The sequence below is a fragment of the Alligator sinensis genome, unplaced genomic scaffold, assembly GCF_000455745.1.
Source record: "Alligator sinensis unplaced genomic scaffold, ASM45574v1 scaffold297_1, whole genome shotgun sequence".
Classification (NCBI taxonomy): Eukaryota; Metazoa; Chordata; order Crocodylia; family Alligatoridae; genus Alligator; species Alligator sinensis.
In genome coordinates, this window is record NW_005841848.1 from 5699949 (window position 1) to 5722123 (window position 22175).

General features: G+C 42.2%; 1 protein-coding gene across 3 annotated transcripts in view; it reads left to right on the forward strand.

Annotated features, from left to right (window-relative positions):
* NRCAM (neuronal cell adhesion molecule) overlaps positions 1–22175 on the forward strand; it is a 153750-nt gene that overhangs the window by 36985 nt on the left and 94590 nt on the right. For 2 of the 3 annotated variants that reach the window (XM_025208975.1, XM_025208970.1), the window contains exons 3-5: positions 10865–11054; positions 13883–13900; positions 18055–18160. In XM_025208975.1, coding sequence (XP_025064760.1) covers positions 10964–11054; positions 13883–13900; positions 18055–18160 — 215 coding nt within the window. In that variant the 5' untranslated portion in view covers positions 10865–10963. The remainder of the gene's footprint in view (positions 1–10864; positions 11055–13882; positions 13901–18054; positions 18161–22175) is intronic. The other variant, XM_025208982.1, reaches the window with a different exon arrangement.

The window sequence follows — 22175 nt, forward strand, 5'->3', positions numbered from 1 at the left end:
ATGGGCAGTGCTTTCGGGGCCAGCTTTGTTGCCTCATTTCAGGTTTTGACATGGGGAAAACAGGGTATGGTGGCAGAACATACTCTCGTGCTGCTTTTTAGAAGCTCTGGGTACGTGATGTAGATATATTCTATCACACTTCTAGCACTAGACACCTAGTTTTTAAGCATGTCAAAGCCTAAATTGGAGGTTCCTTAAGGGGCAATATAGATTTTGTGCTAAATCACTTTTGAAAGCAATTTTGAAGCATAGTCTGAAAAACAGTGTCACAAGGGCTGCATATGTATTATATTTCAGTGAGTTAAAGAACAAATCTTAATTTGTTTCTGTAACCATCAGATTTTCAAGGTTGCTATGGGATTTGAGAGTCCAACTGAGTTCTTTCCTCCTCCCTATCACCATCTGTAATATATGTGCTACAGACCAAATTTTGTTTTTCTCATACCTGTTCATTGTATTCTCAATGTCAGCAGTACATTATCATTGCTTTTAGAGGATTTTCACAAGTGGACTCCCTTGTCTGCCACTTTTTTGACTCAAAAGAATCCACTTTCTCTAATTGTGTTGACTGCAAGGTTGAGACCTTTTCCTCCTTGACAGAACAAGGAGCAATGGTATCAACTTGCAACAAGGAAAGTTTAGGTTGGATATTAGGAAAAACTTTCTCACTAGGAGGGTGGTGAAGCACTGGAACAAGTTACCTACAGAGGTGATAGAATCTCCATCCTTGGAGATTTTTAAGGCCCAGCTTGACAAAACCCTGGCTGGAATGATCTAGTTGGGGATGGTCCTGCTTTGAGCAGGGGGTTGGATTAGATGGCCTCCTGAGGTCCCTTCCAACTCTAATTTTCTATGATTCTAAACAAAGAAACATCAATAACATTATTTTTATCACGTCAGATGACAAGAATGAATATATATTTATATGCATACATATGTATAAATGTGGCATTCTGTCTTTCTCATTCTTTATCTTTCTTTCATTCTCTTTTGCTCTCTCATATACATGCATGTGCGCGCACACATGCATGCACGCACACGAGAGAGTGTGTACTATATGTAGTAAGGGACTGAAGTTAGGGCTGTCCAATTTTGAAGACCCTAGGGGCTGTACACCCCATGGACTGCAACCGGGGGGGGGGGGGGGGGGGGGGGGGCAACCCCCAGCCACAGGTCAGCAACCACCTGCAGGTGCCACCAACAGTGTCAGCAATGGCCGGGAGCGATCAGGGACAGATCAGGGTGGTGAGCAGCAATTGCCCCTAGGTGCTGCCAACAGTATCAACGGTGCCCTTTTGCAGGGGGTGCACCACGGGCCGCCGCCCCCCCGGGGGCGGGGGGGGGGGGGGGGGGGGGGAGGGGGCTGCACACCCCACAGGCTTCATCAGGGCAAGCCATGGCCCCTCCTGGGCTGCATGCCCCACCCTTACACCACACACCCTTACAGTTGCCCTCCTGGTGTACTGTGTACACAGATGATCCTGTACTACACTGTACACCTGCCTCACTGCTGTATTGAGTGACTGTGACTTCCCCCAACTCCCATCCCAACCATGCTGCATTGCATGCCCCGGGCTCACCCTCAGCTCCCCATGCTGTTGCATTGCCCTGCAGCCAGATGGGGAGCCAAGAGACTCCAGCTGCTGTTGCAGCCAGAGTGATGGGGGGAACAGCCAAGCAGAAGGCCAGGGACAACAACTTAACCCCTAGTGGGCCACATGTGGCACTTGAGCCACCAGTTGGACAGGTCTGACTTTAAATATTTAAGGAAGATTTTGGTAGAATTGAGGAGCCTCCATCCAAATTTCAGAGTGAGAAAACTAATGTTTATCTGCTGCCTAATCCTGAAGGTGTGTCTAAACTTGTAGATGCCTCCCAGTTTGATTTAAAGTTACCAAGGTGCCTGAAGTTTTCACTTCTGTGCACCAGTCTCAGTCAGAGCAGCTTGGTGCCTAAGCTCCATTAGAATAAAGAAAACCTGAAGTGTCTAACCCAATTGGCTTCTTATAGCACATCTAACATACAGTGACTGTATTTTTGGCCCCTCACAAAATTGTTTTAAGGAAATTCATGTTGTTGCCACGTAACTTTAATATAACAGCTCTTGATCTCTTTGGACTTGGCTTCCACAAGTTTAATTCTGCTCTTAAGGGTAATGAAATATGAAGTGAGGCAAGCATTTAAGGAGGCAGTCAAAATACTTTGATGACCCTGCAAATATTAAAATCTCTTAGTCTTGTGTATTTCTGGAACAGCACTTGTCAGGCTAAATCATTTTTAGTGTCCTTGGTGCAAATCTGTCTTTTCCGCACTGAGTAGGTACAACTGATCTAAGTGTGATTGACTGCTGTGAACAATAGTTCAGTATTTTAATGTAAATAGTGTATATTTCATCTCAGAATGTCCCATGCCACTTTTGGAACACAACGCCTGTTTAACAGTGCACAGGGCTGCAAAATGATTTAGCTGCCTAACTCTCCTTGGGCACTGTTTAGAGAGCCTACGTGCCTAACTCTGATGCCACAATGGCACCTGATAATTTTTACTGGATCTGGTCCATACAATATAGCTGGTGAGTAAAAAGATGCCATTTTTACTCTGATTTTTCAGAGTAGAACAGTGCTTGAAGACTTCGGGGAGAAAAAGTGAAACAAACAACATTTTTTGGCTCATTGCCCATCTCTCTCTGTATCTCTCAGTGCAGTACAAATAAAAATAGAAAAACTGACATCCTTACCATTTTTTTTCTTAGAATCTTTTTTTTGTTGTCTTGTAACCACTCAGGTCAGAAATGCCACATAAGAGAGCGAGTCCTCTGGAAATTCTGCAAAACCAATCCCTGCATATACACCCACATAACTCCAACTAAGTTTCATTAAGGTTCTGATCCTGTAATTGACTCTATGTACGTGAAACCCTGTTCAGTCAGTGCTGTCTGTTATAACAGAGACATAGAGCTGCCATAAAGGTAATGATACTAGTTTACTTTTATTATTCACATTTTCTCTTGAGTCTTTATGGGTATGGCATTCTCTATGCATATTTCTATTTATTTTGGGACAGTTTTAAGAACACAAAGGTGTACATCTTGCAGCCTTTTTGTGAACTGTTTATTTTTGTTTGAATTGTATAACATTAACTATTCACAAACATTTTCTTTTATTCAATTAATGTTGGTTTTATAGTTTTAATTGGAGTTAGATACATAGTATAATTGTTCTGTATTTGGAACAGTTGTAGTGATATCACATGAAGTCAATGAAGTACTTTTCAGTCCACTGGTAATCAAAGAGTATATTAGCAACCATTTTAAGTCAGGAGTCCATATAACGTTTACTAGAGTTGTTTAAAAATGCTAAGGAACTTTCTGGCCCAGTGTAGTTAATTTCTAATAAATCTTGGAACATTGTAGAAATGACAAAAGTTTGGAGGAATGATGATGTCATGCCAATATTCCAGCAGGGCAAGGTGGATGGCCCCAGCAATTATAGGTTGGTCAGCCTGATATTAATCCCCCTCAGAGTAGTGGAGAACCCAATATGCTATTCAATTAATAGAAAATTAAAGGAGAGGAATACAATTAATATTGATCAGCATGCTTTTATGGAAAACAGGACTTTATCAAGTAAACCTGATTTCATTCTCTGATAAAGTAAGCATGTAGATGTAATAGACCTTGCATGCCATTTGAATTAGTACCTCATGATGTTCTAATTAAAGAAAAATGCCACTGAACAATATCCATAGCATAGAAATTAAATGGATTGAGAACTGACAAAGATAGCTTCATTTATTATGTAAAATATCTTCACAGGGAGAAGATACTGTGTACCATAAGCTTTTTTTAGTTTAGTGGAGAAAGGTAAAACAAGAGCCATCAATTAGCTGCTGACATCAAACTGCAGGTACAGGGTGGTGGGCAGACCAGCCAAGTGGTTAAGGCCAAAATCTAGGACCAAGAGGTGGTCCAAAGGCCAGAACCACATATAACAGACTTGGGCATGGGCAGTCCAAAGGCTGGGGCTAGGAGGCAAGGCACATCAGGTCAGGAGCTGAGAGGAGGAACCAGTAGATCACCTGAGCATCAGGAGCAAACAGGATTCTAACAACTAGCCAAATACTAGGAAGGATGAATGAGTGGTGACTAGCCTGAGTCTTTCTACCAAGTATTACGCTAAATCCCTGAGATGTTGTTTATAACATTTCCCAAGGCAACCAGTTATCCCAGTTACCTTAGTGACATTTATGAAGGCCAGCTCATTCAGCAACCTTTGTCTGCCAGAACACCAGCCTGAAAAATAAAGCACAGATTTTTAACTGTGAGGTGATTAATCATTTGAACAAATTACCAGTGAAGTAATGGATTCTCCTTTCCCTGATGTGTTCAGGTTGATATGGGATGCTTTTCTAAAATATATGCCTTAGCCCAGGGGCGGACAGTTATTTTGGGCGGAGGGTCACTTACCAAGTTTTGGGGAGTTTTGGGGCCACATGGGTAGCCCTGCCCCTTGATAGTTGCCCTGCCCCTGGTCACCATATTGGGACCAGAAGTCCCACCCCTGGGCCTAGCCCCTGTCTTTTGCCGTTGGAAGTCCCTCACCTTGCCCCGGAAGTATTCCTTTTGGGAGTAAGGGTGCTGCCATCTGGAAACCAAGAAAAAGGTGTGTACACACACACCTACTATAACCTTTTAATTTTATTTAAAAATATTTTTGTACTGATTTCTGTGTTTACAAAAAGTGTGTCTAGAGGTGGCTGCATAATAGCTCAAAATACAGTCCTACTGTGTGTTTTGTGTGGCTCTGCCACCCACTGTTGCTCCATTGCCTGCCAGGTCCCACCACAGTCCCGTCATTCACTGGGGCCTGGTCATAGTTTGGCTGGCTGCTGGGGCCCGCTGCCTGCTGTGGCTCCACTGCCTGCTTGGGTTCCACCGCAACCCCACTGCCTGCCAGGGCCACTGCAACTCTGTCACCCGCCATGGCTTTGCTATCTCTTGGGGCCTGCTGCCTCCCCACCACTCGCTGGGGCCCAGCCACAGCTCTGATGCCCATCAGGGCCCACACTTCCACCTGCTGGGGCCCACTGAGGCTCCACCACCCAGCTGGGCTCTGCCGCCTACCGCATCCCACCACCCACCATGGCTCTGCTGGGTCCCGCCATGGCTCTTCCGCCCACTGGGTTCTGCCATGGCCCCTCCACTCGCCGGGGCCCAGCAGGAGGTGTGGGGCTGGGTGGAGCCGGGCTAGCCCTGTTGCTCAGCCACAGGCTCCTGCTGGATCCTGCTGCCACTGGCCACCTGTCATTTTGACAAGTGGCCAAGGGCAGATAGAAATTAATTTTCTAAAATTTTTAAAGGCCCCGCGGGCCGGATAGAATGGCCTGGCGGTCCGGATTTGGCCCACAGGCCAGATTTTGCCTACCCCTGCTTTAGCTTAACACAAGTGCATGGGCTGAGTACCCAAATAACTGGGTGAAATGTAATGTTCTGCAGCATACAGGAGATCAGGCTATACAGCTAATGCTTTCATCTGAACCCAGATCTTAAGTTTGTGATGCTACTGAAAAATGCTTAAATTGGAAGATGCACAATAGCTGCTTATTCAAAAGTTTGAAAGCATTGATTTATCTCTTTTTGTTTAGCTCATAAAAATGTATTTGATGTGTTAGACATGTATTATTTGTTTGTTTTACAGTAGTTCCTAGATATCCTAGTCAAGATTGGGGCCCATTATGTACATACTATATAAAAAAACATAATAATAGGTAGATCTTCTCTCTAATATTTATATGTAAATAGACAAGATAAGCAAAAAATGGGAATGGAAATGGAAGCACTAGGAGGTGAAATGACTTGCCTGTAATCACTCAGAAACAGATCTGGGACTAGGATCCAGTTCTTCTGACTCCCAGTTTACTGCTTAGTTCATGGAACCATGCTGTCTTTGAAAATATATAAAGTAATTTCTATATGGTATGAATATTGCTGTTAATACAGACTATTACTACAGAGTGTTAATAGTCAGTAAGTAATAGCTAATGACATAGTAATACCGTTATTATACCTGTTTCCATTTTTTGGGGACATTTGGAATTAGAATAACTTGTAATTTTTAATTTTAGTTTATTGACCTTTTTCATTTTACTATTAGATAAAAAAATGTTGATTATCTTCGAGATATAAACTAGTTGTTTTTAAAAAGTGCGTATGTGGTAAAAAATAATTTTTAATCACATTTCTGCCACTTTTATAATTATTGGATGAAATATATAACCTTGCAAAGATCTGGCTTTGACTGATAAGGGAGTTGCTGTTATGAAAGAAAGAGAGAATTTAGACTAAGCATTCCTCCCCGAAGATAGCATGTGTATCAAAATGGAATATTTATAATACAGAATTATTATGTATAAATCATTGAATGCTTCAATTTATTAAGTTCCTTTTCCACATTTGGAAATGTTTTTCTTCATTGTGTTCCTAAATTACAACACGCGTTGCAGCCTCACAACAGACAGATTGCTCTAGAAAGCTTCGCTGTCCTCTGCACTAAAATATACGTGTCTTTTGCTTAGACAGATGAGGGAAGGGAAGAAGAATGTCTATCAGTTTACTTTTAATTTTTCTTGGATTTGTAGTGTTTGGGCATGGTCTCCAATATCCTAATTATGAACACATAATAGGATGCAAAGTGTGTTAAAACTCTCTAAATATTTTGGTTTTTCCTTTTTGCCTGTCATAACATTTTCATGTTTCTAACTTTCATATTTTGATTCAAATGTAAATACTCTGGAATGATATAAAAACACAGGAGTTTACTTTGAACATGGTGTGGAACTGCCTCACCCTACTGGTACTTATGGGAGACATTGTGTTCTTGTTTAAGTAAGGCTTTCATCCATTGAACTTCAAGGTTTCCACCTAGATTCTACCTCCCAACTTATCCTGGCTCTCTACCTATTAATTTTTCCATCTCCTTCCTTTCATTTCTAATGGAATATTTTCTTTCCTTTGCTCTTTTGCCCCAATATGAAACATCCCAGTCATTAGAAGCTCAGTGATCTTCTAGGCTAGGGACAGACATTACACATAAACTGGTTTAAGTGATTAGAAACTGGTTTAAACCTGTAACAGAACAGAAGTTCAGTGAACATAAACCAGTTTGAAAATGACTGAAACCAGTTTGAGAAAAACTTGGTTAAATGTGGTATCAGACTTAATGGATTTGGCTCAAACTGGTTTATGCAGTGTCTGCCCCAGACCTCTTGCTGGTTTAAGATAAACCAGACACCCCCAGCATCCCAGCATGCTCTCTGTGCTGGGCTCTCTGTTCCACGGCAGAGCTGATCCCTCCCCTCTGCTTCCTGGCTGGAGCTTTGGCAGAGATTTGCAGGCACAGCAGGGTCTGCCTGGCTTCCCCCTGCCCACCCCTCCTGCTGCTCGCTGCTCAAGCAGGAAATCTCCCCCTCCCTCCCATCTCCCACAGCAGGGACCCCAGCACCACAGACCCTAGGCTTATGGTATGCTAGGAAAATGCAGACGTGTGTGTCTCCAGTTTCACTGGGACAGGCAGACAGAACAGTGATTGCTTCAGGCTGTTTGGAGCTAATCAACAGGTCAGCTGGTAAGCTGTTTAAGAAGAGTTTGAAGTAATGGAGACAGCCTATTGTTTTGCTGGTCAAGTGATAAACACTGTTATCAGGCCCCTGCTGGCTTGCTCACCTGTCAGTTTTCTGCAGACAGTATAAAGAAGCAGGGATGGAAATTAAAAAGCTCCATACCATCAACAGATGCATGCAGTGCACCTCCTCCCTTCCATTGCCTCAGAGTGCTAGCAGGGGTCTGGGGTCTGGCAACACTCCCACCCCTTGAGCAGCAAGCAGGAAAAAGCCTGGGAGGGTACAGGCAGACCTTCCTAATCCGAATGTCCTGCTAGGGCCTGGCCATGTCCCCCTCAGCTCAGCACTGTACAAGGGAAGGAAGAGCTGCTTTAGCTCCCTTCGGCTTCTAGTCTGAGCCACCGCAGGCACGTGTCTGAATTTCCTAAGTCCAGAGAGAATGTCTGTCTGGTTACAAACCAGTTCAGCCTAGCCAAGTTAGACTAACCTGCGAAGATTGAATCAATTCAGGCTCAGGCTTTTTGAATGTCTGTCCCTCACCCTAGTGCTTGTGTGTTATGCTGCTACCTAGTGCTTTCCATCTGACACACAGGTGCATTCTGGCTCCTTTTGATAATGTCTTTCTCTAGCCTTCCCTGTTCACCATATTAAATAATGCTGCAATGTAAAAGAAACAGATGATTTCCCCTGTTTTAATAGTCATTCTTTTCTAATATATACTTAAACAAACAGAAAGCTTTCCATAAAGCTTTCCATAGGGTCCTGCTACAGGTTCAAATTACATCTGGATAGAAGCCAGTTATAGAGTTGTTACACATTTTCAGAAAGCCAATCTGTTCACTAACATATCCCAATCCATGTGTGCATACACACATATAGACACACTGTAGACAAAACCCAACATTACAAACCAAAAGGAGAAGAAAATTTTCTGAAAATGTTCTAGGTTTCAGGAAGCTGGTTGAAGCAAAAACAACAGATTGATAGCAATCTTGGAAATAATAGCTAAGATTAAATACATTAATCTACTGGGTAATCTAGGGTGTCTAAGGGACTCTCAATCTCTCCTGTGGATACTGTTCTAATCTGAATAAATAAATAGTCAGTGGCGTAGAAGATGAACCAAAGAATGCTACCTCACACGTGAGTTTCTAACCACCTACAAAACCAGTCTCTTTCTGCCTCCATTACTATTTATCAAACTGTATATTAAATAGTACAAAATAGCTGCAACAGAAAAGTTTTAGTAAGTTTCTGTCCCTCACCGCAACCAGAATATGTATGGTAATTAGGACACCTGCCTGACAGGTAGGAAACCTTATTCAAATTCAAGTCTTGAATCAAGCAGAATGTGATTTTGAATGTGGATATAAAATACTTTAATATACCTTGAGCCAACAAGTGAGAACAACACTTTCTGGTGATCAGAACAGGTAGCACCAGACTGTAGAAGCCTAGATTCCACTCCCCACTCCATTTAATTTATTTCTATGAAATCAAGCCTCATCACAAGAGGTTTTTTTGGCCCTAATATTTCAAAACACCCAATGGCCTGTTGGTTACAGTAATCTTCTACTAGGTGAGTCATGTTCAGATTTCCACAGACCTAGGTCTTTTTTTGCTTTTTCAGTTTCCAGTTTTTATGTAAAATCACAGGGTCATACTTGATTTAGGTCAAATTTCACATTGCTCTGGAATGAACAGAAATGTATAACTTCATTTCTTAATCAGAAGTGGCATTTGGTCCACTTCACAAAATGAGCTTAACAGCTAGAGAACATTCTCAGGCCTATGGAATCATTTCCCAAATGAGTCCTGGCCTACATCATTTGCTATAATCAAATTTCCACCAATAAAACATCAACTAGTTTCACTTTAATAAGGGGGTAGAGGGGCAGATCAAGGCCCCCATGGCGAGGGAGGGTAGGGGCTGGGGCAAGGGCAGGGGAAGGGGCAGGGACTGAGGCAAGCGCTGTTTAGCCAGGGTGGGGTAGGCACGGCACAGGGCCACAGCTCATTTGGGGGATGCAGGGAGAGGGAGCAGGGCAGCTCCTGCTGCCATGAGCCACTCGGCCGGGAGCCACTGGTCCAGTGGTTCATTCAGCATTCGCCTGCTCTTCTAGCTGCTCTCGCTGCTGCTCCCACCACTCTCTTGTGGGTGTGTATTAGGCATATTTTGGGAATGCCTACCACACTTAGCCATTCAGGGGACTTAGTTGAAAGAACCTATTTTCTGGATTTCCGTCAGCCTTGGTTAAGTTCTAAGATGCTCAGAATAGAACAGATTTTGTCATGTGCAGAAACTGAACATTACATGCCTGGAGAAAAAGACTGTCAAAGAGGAAAGTAGGAGAATGACTGTATGTGCTTACAGGTTACTTAGCTGAGAGTTTTTTAGATGTCTCAATTCTACTTGAATCCTGCTTTGCCCATGTCTTTTACTGGATCTGGTCCTTTCTTGAAATTTACTGTACTGCTGATGATTTGTCTTCCTTGGAAGAAGCATTCATGCATTCTGTTAATAAAGGGGTGCTAATGCTTCAGAACTGGCCTTTTGACTGTCCAGACTGAGGGCAAAAGTAAAACATGGTGTAACAATGAGTACTTGGTAATCTGGTGATTAATTATTGTTGCAAAGAATACTACAAAATTGAGTGAGTTTTAACTCCTAAAATGTACAAATGTATTTTAACAAATGATGTCTACATATTACAGTCATATTTCACTGTGCAGGATCTTGTGCTGCTGCTACTTATCCCTGGGGAGTGCCCATGCCATGTGCCCCCTGGCACATGGCAGGTTACCCTGGGTGGGGTAATGGAGGTTGGGGCCAGCAACTGAATGTGGGGAATGCCCGAAAGTCTGGTGTGTTGCACTGCAGATGGGTCTGTGGTGCCATATACCCCATGGCCACACTCATCTGGACATAGCCATGAAGTATATTGCCTGCAACAACTGCCCTATTTGTTCTACCTGAAGCCTGACCCTAAATTGTTCTTCACTAGCTTCCATAAGTAAGGAGGAGCAAGTGGCAAGTTGATGCATTATGATCAAGGTATTCCTCAGAGCTTGTAGGCTCAGATGATTGCCTTATATTTGATTAAGACCAATGGTTTAGGCTCTGCTCCTCTGTTCTTATTCCTAGACATAACATACAGATTAATGATTTCACTTACTGCTACAAAATTATATCTATCAAGGTTCTATAGCATTTCTACATTATCAGTCTCTTATCCTTGTCTTCCAGCTCCATTGGCTACATTTATATGATTATTGTAAACAGCCTTTTTTGGTGAAAAGATAAGTTGAACCTTTTCAGCACAAGATAACTTATACATCTTAAGTAATGATGACAAAGAAAAGCATATCTGCAAGCAGAGCTCCATTGATTCTCTTTCTCTGCCAAATGATTACAGCATTGGAAGTACCTCTTGATTGTAAGTATTAACTTGTTAAATATGTGTTTAAATGTGATATGTATATATGTATACCAGAAGATATTTACAAGACCTCAAATTAAAACCTATACATGTATTAATTCATGAAGCATCTGTATAGCAATATATTTGATCATAAGGTACTTGCTATCAATTTTTTTTGTTTTTAAAGAACTTTACAAATATAGTGGCCTCTACAATTAGCCCAAGTCTAACTAACTAAGGATTTCTGTAATTATGACCAATTTATTTATTTAAATAGGCAAGAGGGCAAGGTTAGGAGGGATCATTAGAAACAGTTATGTTTTGATGGACAGAGGAGTCCACCCTCCAAAGCCTGACATTCATCCCAGTTTCCTGAGGCTTTGCATTTCTCATCAAAATTCTATAAAACCCAGTGGCAAAGTTTTCCATGCCCGGTAAGTGGTAGCCACACAGAAGATGACAACATACTACCATAATTTTCTCCATTAGGTGAAATGGCCCAGGTTTGTGTGGTGGATATAATGGCCACAACCCCGCTGATAACCCTTGTGGATATCAGTATGATGTCACATGATGGAATTTCTCACTTACTTTTTTCAGCTTGCTTAAAAAAAAAAATAAAGAAATTGCATGCAAAGCCCTTCTTTTTAAGGAGAAATAAAGACTGTTGGGAGCAGGGACTGGAGCCCAGGTGAATGCCTACAGAGTCATTCTTATTCTTCTGATCTGTCTTTGATGTAAATCTTGACTTCTTTTCTGCACAGTTGCACAGTTTTAAGTGTAGTGGCATAGATCTCCAGAGTAGCCAATAGCTTGCTGGTTGGGCCACTCCCCTGGGCGTGAGAAAAGAAGATGGGTTTAAACGCTGCCAGACAGTAGAAGGAACTGAATCTGGTTTGCCCACTGCCTGTGTAAGTACAATGCAAATGAAGTTATTGAATGAAAAGGGGACATTCCTTCTTTTTCCAGTCAGAAAAAGAAACTCTGGCTGCAATTGCATTTTGAAGGGAGTCTGATCTGACCTGTATGTATTAGGCGTGTTTAAAACAAGCCTACTGCATTGAGTCCCCCAGGGGATCTTAGGTAGAGGAACACCAGTGGTAGAATTCTCTTACCCACTCCCTGTGTGTGTAAATGGTGGTTTTCTAGTCATGCAAGTGGCCTTTTGGTGGTTATGCATAGGTTATGATTATATAACCCCTGCACTAGCTGTGTAAAAGTGTGTGTGCATATAGACTGAGCTGTTTCAGAAGGATGGCTATGCACTGCCTGTACAAGCATTTGGCTACATCTGGATACCAATTGTTGTATCTCTGTGTGTGTAATTTGTGACAATGTAGCTGGACAAAAGCCCATGACTAATAGGGGGAAAAGTCGGGGGAGGGAAGGGAGAGGAGGTCCTTTCCATGTTTCCAGATCCCAGTCAGACTTAGGCCTGAGTAGAAGCTGAGCTGCTCGGCCCTGGTAAGAGTAATTAAGCTATGAGTGTGCAAAGAGGTGCAAGTCTAGGCACCTGAGGAACTTTAAAATTAAAAATGAGGCAGCCATCTGGTGAAGTGGCAACTCTGAGAGGTTTTCAGGATTGGTAGTGAATGTTGGAGTGATACTGTAGCTGTGATGGTCCAGGAATTATGCGTGAAGCAAGGATTTTTACAGGTGATATCTTTTATTGGACCAATTGCATGGTAGGAATTTAAGTTAGATGAGCTTTCAAATGCAAGGATTCTTCATTTAAGTCCTTTAACTCTTACCGAGATGATTTACAAAGCAAGTTCATGGATAGACCCATGTGAGGAGACTCTGGCCTGCTGAGCTGCTGCTGCACCTGTGTAAGCCAGGAGTAATTTTTTTTTTGAAACCCCAAACCTATTGCACATGATAAGTCAGGTCCTATGTGAGTAAGTGTGTCCAGGGATAGGTTCCTTCAAAATAGTAATACATAATAATATTTCTTTACATACTTGAGATAAATCCACCTACTATTTCTTTTCAGGATTGCAGTTTTGGACTTGGTCATTCCACTAAAATTCCAGTTCAGACTTCCAAGTCTTTACTTGGATCTTGTGCAAGGAACTAGCACCTAGTTCTGCAACTTCATCAGGGCATTCAAGCTCTCAGGTTGCAATCTGAAATGTGGCCATGCTTATAATCTGATCACCTCATGTGCTATATATTTTCTACTATTTATTAAACAAAGGAGACCACTTAAGAACACTGATAATTATTGAACTAGCTCAAAGTGAGCAAGCAATGACCAACAGTAGAGTAGTTTGTCCTTTTCATGTTCTAAAATGTTATCGATGAGCAGACTTTATGCAAAGTAAGTAATATGAGGTAAGGTCATACAGTGAAGCATGCGACAACTAAGATTAATAGTAATTTTCACGTATTTTTCAAACCAAAAGTAATTGCATATCTCTAAAATAGAATTAGATGCCTTTGTCTTCGTAAGAGTAATTTTAGCCTGAAGCATTTCCTTTGTTCTTCCATATGGGTAGATTGATTTTGGTTGCAGCAGGAGGTCAGTACACTCCATTAATTCTGATATCCTATCACCTTATCACTTCTGTATCAATGTTCTTTGTCCTTTTTATGTTAAAATCATATATCAGGATTGTTATTAAAAGTCAACATTTTCAGAACAGGTTCCTGTACACTGATCCAGAACGGTCAGTTTTTCCCCTTCTGATCTCAGTGTGGTAATTGCAAACGTTTTCTTTGCATTTGTCAGAGATACTTACTTTCCCCATATAACATGCTGATTTCCTTCTTACTAACAATTGGTTTTCCTTTCATCTTTGTTTACCCATTCACCTGCTGATTCTGATGGGGGGAAAAAAAAGCAAAACTTCTTGAAGAATGTAAGTTTCTGTCCACAAAAAAACAGACAACGAAAGATAGAATGTGTGCTGCTGAAACTAATATTTTTGCTCAGCGTTAATTGTAGAAGTCCAAGCAATGTGGATATGGCACAATTGTGTGTTGCTGTGGCTAAATGTTTTGTGCATGCAGTGATGAGAAGATTTGATTGTATGTATATATATCCTATATAAAAAACATTCAAATACATTTTGATTTACTTCATCTAAACATTAATAGCTTTATTTTAAAAAATAAGCTTTGCTATTACTACTTTCAGGAGTAAATATATTTGTTGAATTCACTGCAGACATGTCTGAATAAGGTAGAGGCAGTTGGACTTACACACTTTTTATACCTCCAAGGATATATTTTTAAGCTTGTATGGCTAGTTAATTGAGCCCCATTTTTCTGTTTGCATCTCTAGGCTAGCTGGTCACATGTTGAGTCCAGTGACTTCAAGTATAATGGATTGCACACAGGTGCAGGAGATGAGATCTTTCTGCAAGTTTTAGATCTTGGTTGTGCATCAAATGGTATCAGTATCCTTTGTGAGAAAAAGAGCTAAACTGGCACCCTTTGTCAGACAACACTTTTTCCAGCAACTCATAGGGTCTGAGAAATGCTACCTTGAGCTAGGGACAGACATTACACATAAGCCGGTTTAAGTGATCAGCAACTGGTTTAAACCTGTAACAGAACAGATGTTCAGTGCACATAAACCAGTTTGAAAATGGCTGAAACTGGTTTGAGATGAACCTGGTTGAATGTAGTATCAGACTTAACTGATTTGGCTCAAACTGGTTTATGCAATGTCTGTCCCAGACCCCTTGCTGGTTTAGGTTAAATCAGACTCCCCCAGCATCCTGGCATGCTCTCTGGGCTGGGCGGGGCTCTCTGCTCCACAACAGGGCCGGCACCTCCCCTCTGCTCCCTGGCTGGAGCTCTGGCAGAGACCACAGTGTCTGCCTAGCAGGGCTGGCCCAAAATTTTTTGGGGCCCCCTGCAAGGTGTAGTTTTGGGGCCCCCTGATGTGAAGAAGCCAGCATCAGTGGTGGGAGAGCGGGGAGTGTGGTGAACGGTTGAAGAAGCCAGCAGTAGGGAGGGGAGAGGGATGGCGAGTGGCTGGGAACAAGGGCCCCTTGGCTGCGGGGGCCCCCTGTGGCTGCAGGTTTTGCAGGATAGGATGGGCTGGCCTTGCTGCCTGGTTTCCCCCTGCTCCACCCTCCCCACTCCACTCCCTGCTAAGCAGGGATTCTCATGTTCCCATCTGCCTTGCACAGACACCTCTCAGCATTAGTTAGCAGACCACATGCTGCCTACAGTCCATACTGTGGCAGACATGACAAAGGCAGAATCAACAGGAAACTGGTAATGTCCCTCTGTCTTTTTCTTAATGGGATGATAAGCACTGTGTTATCAATTCTCTGCTGGGCTGGTCAGAAGCGGGGAGGGGGGTGGAAACCACTCCCTAATCAGAGTGTCCTGCCAGGGCCTTGCCACGCTCCCCTCAGCTCAGCACTGATACAGGGAAGGGAGGGCTGCTCTAGCGCTCCCCCCCCCCCCCGGCTTCTAGCCTGAGCCACTGCAGGCATGTGCTTGTAACTGCACAGACATCCCAGAAATGCAAACTGATTCTGCCTAGCCAGGTTAAACTAACGTGCAAAGATTGAATCAGTTCAGGCTCAGGCGTTTTGAATGTCTGTCCCTAGCTTGGGGGGGAAAAGAACTATCCTCTGACAGCCTCCCTATAGGAGAACTTGAAAAGCTGTCACCCTAGAAAGAAATCATCCCCTTTCCACATCCCCCACCCCCAACTCTCCCACCCCCATCCAATCACTTTTTTCTCTGCAATTTTTTTAAAGCTTCCAGGGTCTGTTTTATTCTGATTAGATTTGTATACCAGTTGCAGTATTGTGATTTGAACACTTTTTTCTGGCTATTGCATGATTCCTTTATTTATCACCATTAAGACTATTACTGCCTCTTCCTATACACCAGGAAGGATAGGAAGTACTTGTAAATCACACCCTTGCTTAAAAGCTGGATTTTATCTTTAATAGAATAGACTGAAGTCCTGTATCCAAACACCGTTAGATGGAAAGGGACTAAAATATGTATGTATTTCAGTTTGGGCCATGGGTCAGACTAAGAGAACAGCACATATTTGTAGTATTTGCGCAAGAATTTTAGTTATCACTGCTGTTAAAGTTACTTGTTATGCATATCTTACTATTAGAGTGCAACTTTTATGTTTTTGCAACTCTGCATCCTCTGAAGCCTAATCAATTATAAGATATAATGAGTATGAAAATGTTTACAAAGCTATGATACAAAACCATCCCAGGCTTTTCCATCCCAGGAAGCATCTCTTAGAATGATAAGGAAAGACCATTTCTCTTTTTTTTTTCTTTTCAAAATATGTACAAGAGCTTTTTGAATGTGAATGTGCACTGTAATGAATAATTTATGAAAATTGCCAAAATTTGCAAAGAATATTGGCTCAAATTCTGCTCTGAGAATATCAGAACAGTAACTTCCTTTTAGTATGACAGACAGTTGCACTGTGTGGCATTGGAGCACTTTGTGTGAGAGGCTGAACACTCTCACTGCCCAGGATATCATTAGGGACTTTGTTATTAAGACACTTTCAGATTTTGAATTACTGTCTAGAACTGGATGAAACTTTTATCACTGGAAAAAAGCAGATTTGATGACAAAACATATAACAAATTTGTTTTAATGTCACTGAAATTGAAATGTTTATTTTGACATTTTCAAAATGAAAGTTTAAAAAAAATTTTCTATACAGAATGACCTTTTGTTTCCATATTCATATTCCCACCATATTTTAAACTCTAAAAAGATAATAGGTCAAATAAATAAAAGTGTGTGTGTGTGTGTGTGTGTGTGTGTGTGTGTGTGTGTGTGTGTGTGAAGGGATTTTATAGAATTTTCCCTGCTTTTCTAAGCTGAACAGATTCACAGATAGAGCTCTGAATTACAGTTATGGTATTCATCTGGCTGTCACAGTTATGTAAACAGATCAGTAGATTTGTACTGAGACATTGCACTTCCATTGTATACAGCTCCATTTACCACAGAATCTGATGAAGTGATTTTGGGTTAACAAAAGCTCATGCATCTCCGATGGCCTGATACGGTCCATCTCTACCCTGCTGTATCTCCCTTTACCATGAAATTTACAGTCTAGTGTCCCTGCTGCATCTCCTTTTGCCATAAAATTTACAGTCCAGGGTATGCAATGAAATCTAGACAATTATGAATGATTTCAGATTGATTGACATACATTGGCATCAACTCCTTTGCCAGGAAAAGGGGTTTTTATCATCCTAATCATTCTTGCAGCTTGTCTGACCCTAAGTATTCTTGTCTTCTCCTTCTCCTCAAAATCCCCTTTAGTTTTGTGCATGTTCAATTTAAGGAGAATAAAAAAGTACAAGAAAGCAATAATATTTGTTTGGAATCCCAAAATGCTCATCTCTATCAGAATCAAGTTCTTTCTGTCTTTAGCTAGATAAGCTTACTTTTCCCCGCACTTTGATTATGGTCATATTTTCAATTAAAAATGTCTGTAAAAATTGTTTTACTCCTGAACGTTGCTTTCACTAAATTGTGCCTTAGTGATATATTAAACTTGTTAACATTGAAAGATAGTGCAAGGCTGATTCCCACCTGGATTGTCTGAAATGCCTTCAAAATTTATAAACTGAAAAAAATGCCACAAATATTTTGATTATTTTGTACATTGGAAATTAACTTTTTTAATGTGTACATAGGGCTTTCAGTTGTTTCTTTTGATGTATGTGCTAGCTTTCAGGGTGTCCTTTGACTTCACAAATATTGATTGAGTTTCATGATGTCTTAAACAAGGAATATCTGCTAAAATTTTGAGACAGCTATCAGGCTACTGTAAATCATCAGGGCACCACTGAAGTCAGTAGACAGACGCTGATTTACAACAGTAGAGAACTTGACCCATTGAATGCAAAGGATACTTTAATGCCAAATATTTGTTGCTAATTTTGTGGCTGAATGTATTTCTGCGTTGTGTGCTTATAAAACTAGTTTCTTGGTACCTTTAAAATATCTTTAAGTTTCTTCCTCTCTTTCTTAATTATATTCCACAACAAAGTGTCACAGCCTCCAACGATAACTCAGCAATCTCCAAAAGACTACATTGTTGACCCCCGGGAGAATATTGTAATACAGTGTGAAGCAAAAGGAAAGCCCCCACCTAGGTAAGTACTGTTCTTGTTGAGTTTTCTGTTCAAACAGGAAATAACGTGAAAAAAATCTAGAATAATGCACATGAAAATTAAGAGGGAATAAAGTTGTTTTCTAACCTCACATGCATGGGCGCGTCCAGATGAGTGCTCACATGCATCTTGCGGCATTTCAAAGCAGTTTGAGACGCTGCAAAAGGCATGCTGAAAATGGAAAAATGTTCCCCACACTGCGTATTTGCAGCACGGACTCTAAATTTGATACCTGGAAATCCAGATAACAAAAAACTCCCTGGGGAAAAGAAGCAGGGCATGGCACGGTCCAGGACTGTGCTCTGAGGCAACCCAGAGATAGTCCTCCAAAGAGACACTGGTATCTGGTCAGAGCATGTCTTTGGTGCTTCTGCTGCCCTAGCATGCTCCTTTAGCATGTGGGGCAACCAGATGCAGGGCAAGGCTGTGGAATGATCCAGACCTGGGAGATGGCCCAGGTAAATTGCCAGGGATGTGGGGGTGGAGGGGTTTATGGGTGTGGTGTGTATTGGTGGGTGCTGCCAGCTCCAGGGGCTGTGCACTGCAGGGGGCAGGGGGGCAGGTGTGTGGTCCCCGCTCAAACCCCACATCCCCCTCACACGCCCCTCCTACAAACCCCACATCCCTCCTACACGTACACACTCACCCTATGCCCCTCCACATCCTCCTTTAACCCACCCACACAGCCCACACCACCTCCATACCCACCCACGTCCCCCCACATCCACCTACACACTGCACACAGACCCCTCTACATACCTCACATCCCCCCCACATCCCCCCATCACACACGCAGCATGCCCAGCTGCCAGACAGAATGAAACCAGCTGGAAGGAACTGCAGCTGCAGGGGCAGCTGTCCCCACATCCTGATTAGTGAAGGGGTCAGGGAAAGCTCTAATTTTTCTATAGTGAGAAAGCCAAAAGCAAACATCAAAGCATATCGATATTTAGAATTTATTTTATTATGATGATAGAGGCACTGGTATGCTTCCAAATTGCTTTAAAATTGTAAATATTTCAATAAAGCATTGCCCAACTGATAGATCTCTCTCTTGTGTCTTGTGCACCACACACGTGTGCACTCACACTCTCTCTCTAGTCTATATATGTCTATATGTCTATAGTGGCCTTTTGTTTTAATTGTGGAAGAACATGGATGTTGGGATATTGTAAAGAGTGAATTTGAGATTTTTTTTAAAAATCAGAGAATGTGCAGTTTTTAAATAAGTAACACCAGGATTCCTGTTAGTGAGGCAAGTGGCAGGACCCAGGCAAAGGAGCTTTCCTAGGGCTGGACCCAGGACCCAGCTGGAGGGCAAATGAGGTGGCTGATCTCCTGGCCATTTGGGGCCAGGAGGACATGCTTTGAGAGTTCAAAGCAGGCCACCACACTGAGAACATTTTCCAGGCGATAGCTGCCCAAATGGCAGGCGGGGACACACTTGACAGCAGTACCACACAAAGGCCAGCCGTGCAGCTACAGCCCACTGGCAGCTGGCCTAGAGGTGTAGATGGTTCTGCTACAGTGCCTGTGCCACAGTCTAGGTGGCTGTACGGTCCCTGTCCAGGTCTGGTAGGTGTGCAGACATGGGACTGCAGATTCAAGGGGGCAGATGGTGTTGCAGGTGGCAGCAGGTCACAGCCAGGCAGCAGCCCCCACTGCCAGGCTGCTGCAATAAGTAGAGGGTAGAGGGGCCACTGTAGGTCAGGGCTGATGCAGCAGTCCCACTGGCACAAGGGGCTAGTGTTCCCATATGTCAACTGGCAGACCTCAGAAGCTCTTGAGAGCAAATAGCCCTAAGCTGGTCATGAGGGCAGCATTTATACAGATCCAGGAGGAGCTGGGTCAGTTTGCCCCAAGTGGCACAACTTGTCACACATTAAAGTGCATGTTCAGCTGTGTGCGCTGAGGCAAAAATCTTCAGCCCAAATGTGTGCCACTTCTATTTGAGCTGCTGCAAGCATATGTACCTGCATGTGTGGATGCACCCCATGTGCCTACATACACAAAGATTTAATATAAGCAGAAAAACCAAAAACTAAATATAAATGGAAAATAGAAGAATTGGAATAAATCCTTATACAGTAAAATCTCTGTTATCCGGCACCCCCAGGGTAAGGGGATTGCCGATTATGTAAAAACTCTGATTATCTGAAATAACCCAGCAGGGTTTTCAGATAACACAGAACTAGGGGAGCCAGGGTGTGGCAGTGGCCACACATGGAGTGGTAGCAGTGCAGGTGGTGAATGATGTCAGAGGCCGCCACGTGTGAGCTTTTCCCTGCCCACTCTCTTAATAAAGTATTTCGGTTGGTGAAGTACTGGATAACAGAGATTTTTACTGTATTTATCATCCTTATAATTTGAGCTTGTTATTATAAAAATAATTGTATTAAGCCACCTCATCCCATAAAAGTAAAACTGACTTGAATACCAGAACCATAAAAGTATTATAAAATGTATAATATTGCAAATGTTAACATCCTTTGGCCCTTTTCAGTAGAAAAAACAACATATTTCAATAAAAGAGGTAATGTGAATGCTTATGGAAGACTTTACAAAGTAAACCACAATATATATATATTGATAGGTCTGATCATATTCCATTCTTATACGTGATGGTGGAATCCCCAAAATGCAGGTGGTAACAAGATGTGTGTGTATATTTGTGAGGGCAAAACTGAGGAAGGAAGTCTCAAATTTAACCAAGGCCTCCCGCATTAATTTGCTTGAATTATATCTTCCAAATTTTTAAATTATGCAATTTTGTGAGCTAGATCTTGAACTACCTAAGCAAAATGTAACAAGTGCATCAGTTTGAATTTACTGTACATGTTCACTAGAGGCTAGAACCTGAATTCTGGCATTATAACTCATGAGAAAGGATTGAGCTGCTGCCCAGTTACATTTCTGTTGAATTTTTCAAATATTGCTTGTATTAAGTATGCTCAAACCAAACTTACCCTGGCTTCTCACCAAGCAGGACTTTTCATGCATTCACTTCTCCTTTTCTCCTGGTTGCTGGAGAAAAGAGATCTCTTCTCTTATGATCTCAATGTAATGTCAGTAATTCAGAGGTGACGGTGCACCATGATTTCCATTTTAACAAAAATAATAACATTCTTTAGAAATGGTGTGTTGAGTTGAATGATGAAATTGAAACCCTCTGCAGTCTTTGAAGTGCCTAACTTTTCTAGGCAGACAAGGTTCTTTGGGTGAATTTGATATCTTTTATTAGACCAACTTAAATAGTTGGAAACAATTATTAGACAAGCTTTTGGGTTTAAAAACCCTTCATCAGGCTAAGGAAGTTTCAGCAGTTGGTGTGTGCTCTTCCTGGATGGAATGAAAAGTAAAGAAGCCAGGCTGGGCTGGTATGCATACAAGACAGGTAGTCAGTGAAAATGTAGATTGAGGCATGAGAGACAGGCTGGGGGGTGGGGGAGGGCGGGGAAGAGAGAGAAGGGGGATGAATAGTGGAGAGATACCTGGGGAGTCAGATGTCAGGCAGGTTATAATCTGTCATAAATCCAATGTCTATTTTTAGTCCATGATTTTTAGTATCCAGGAGGTTGATGAAGTGGAGTTCATAGGCTCATCTCAGGGAAGTGTTTTGTAAGTTTCATTTGAGGATCAGGACTGAGAGATTGGAGAGAGAGTGGTTTTCTTGTGAGAAATGTGCCCCCCCAGGTAATTGGGTATTTCTGTCTTTGATAGATTTCCAGTGTGCATTCATTCTGGTACGCAGTTGTTGTTTGGTCTCTCCTACATATTTTCAATCAGGGCATTTGGTGCATTGGATGAGGTATATTACATTTCTGGAGGTGCAGCTGTAAGATCCAGGAATGCTGGTGGCTCTGTTGTGGGGTGTAGTAATTGTGGGGTGGTGGAGATGTGTTGGCAGGTTTTGCATTTCTTGTCCTGGCACGGTCTGGATCCTTTTGGTGTGCTCTGGGCCCGAGGAAATTTGCTTCTGGTGATGAGGTTAGGGAGG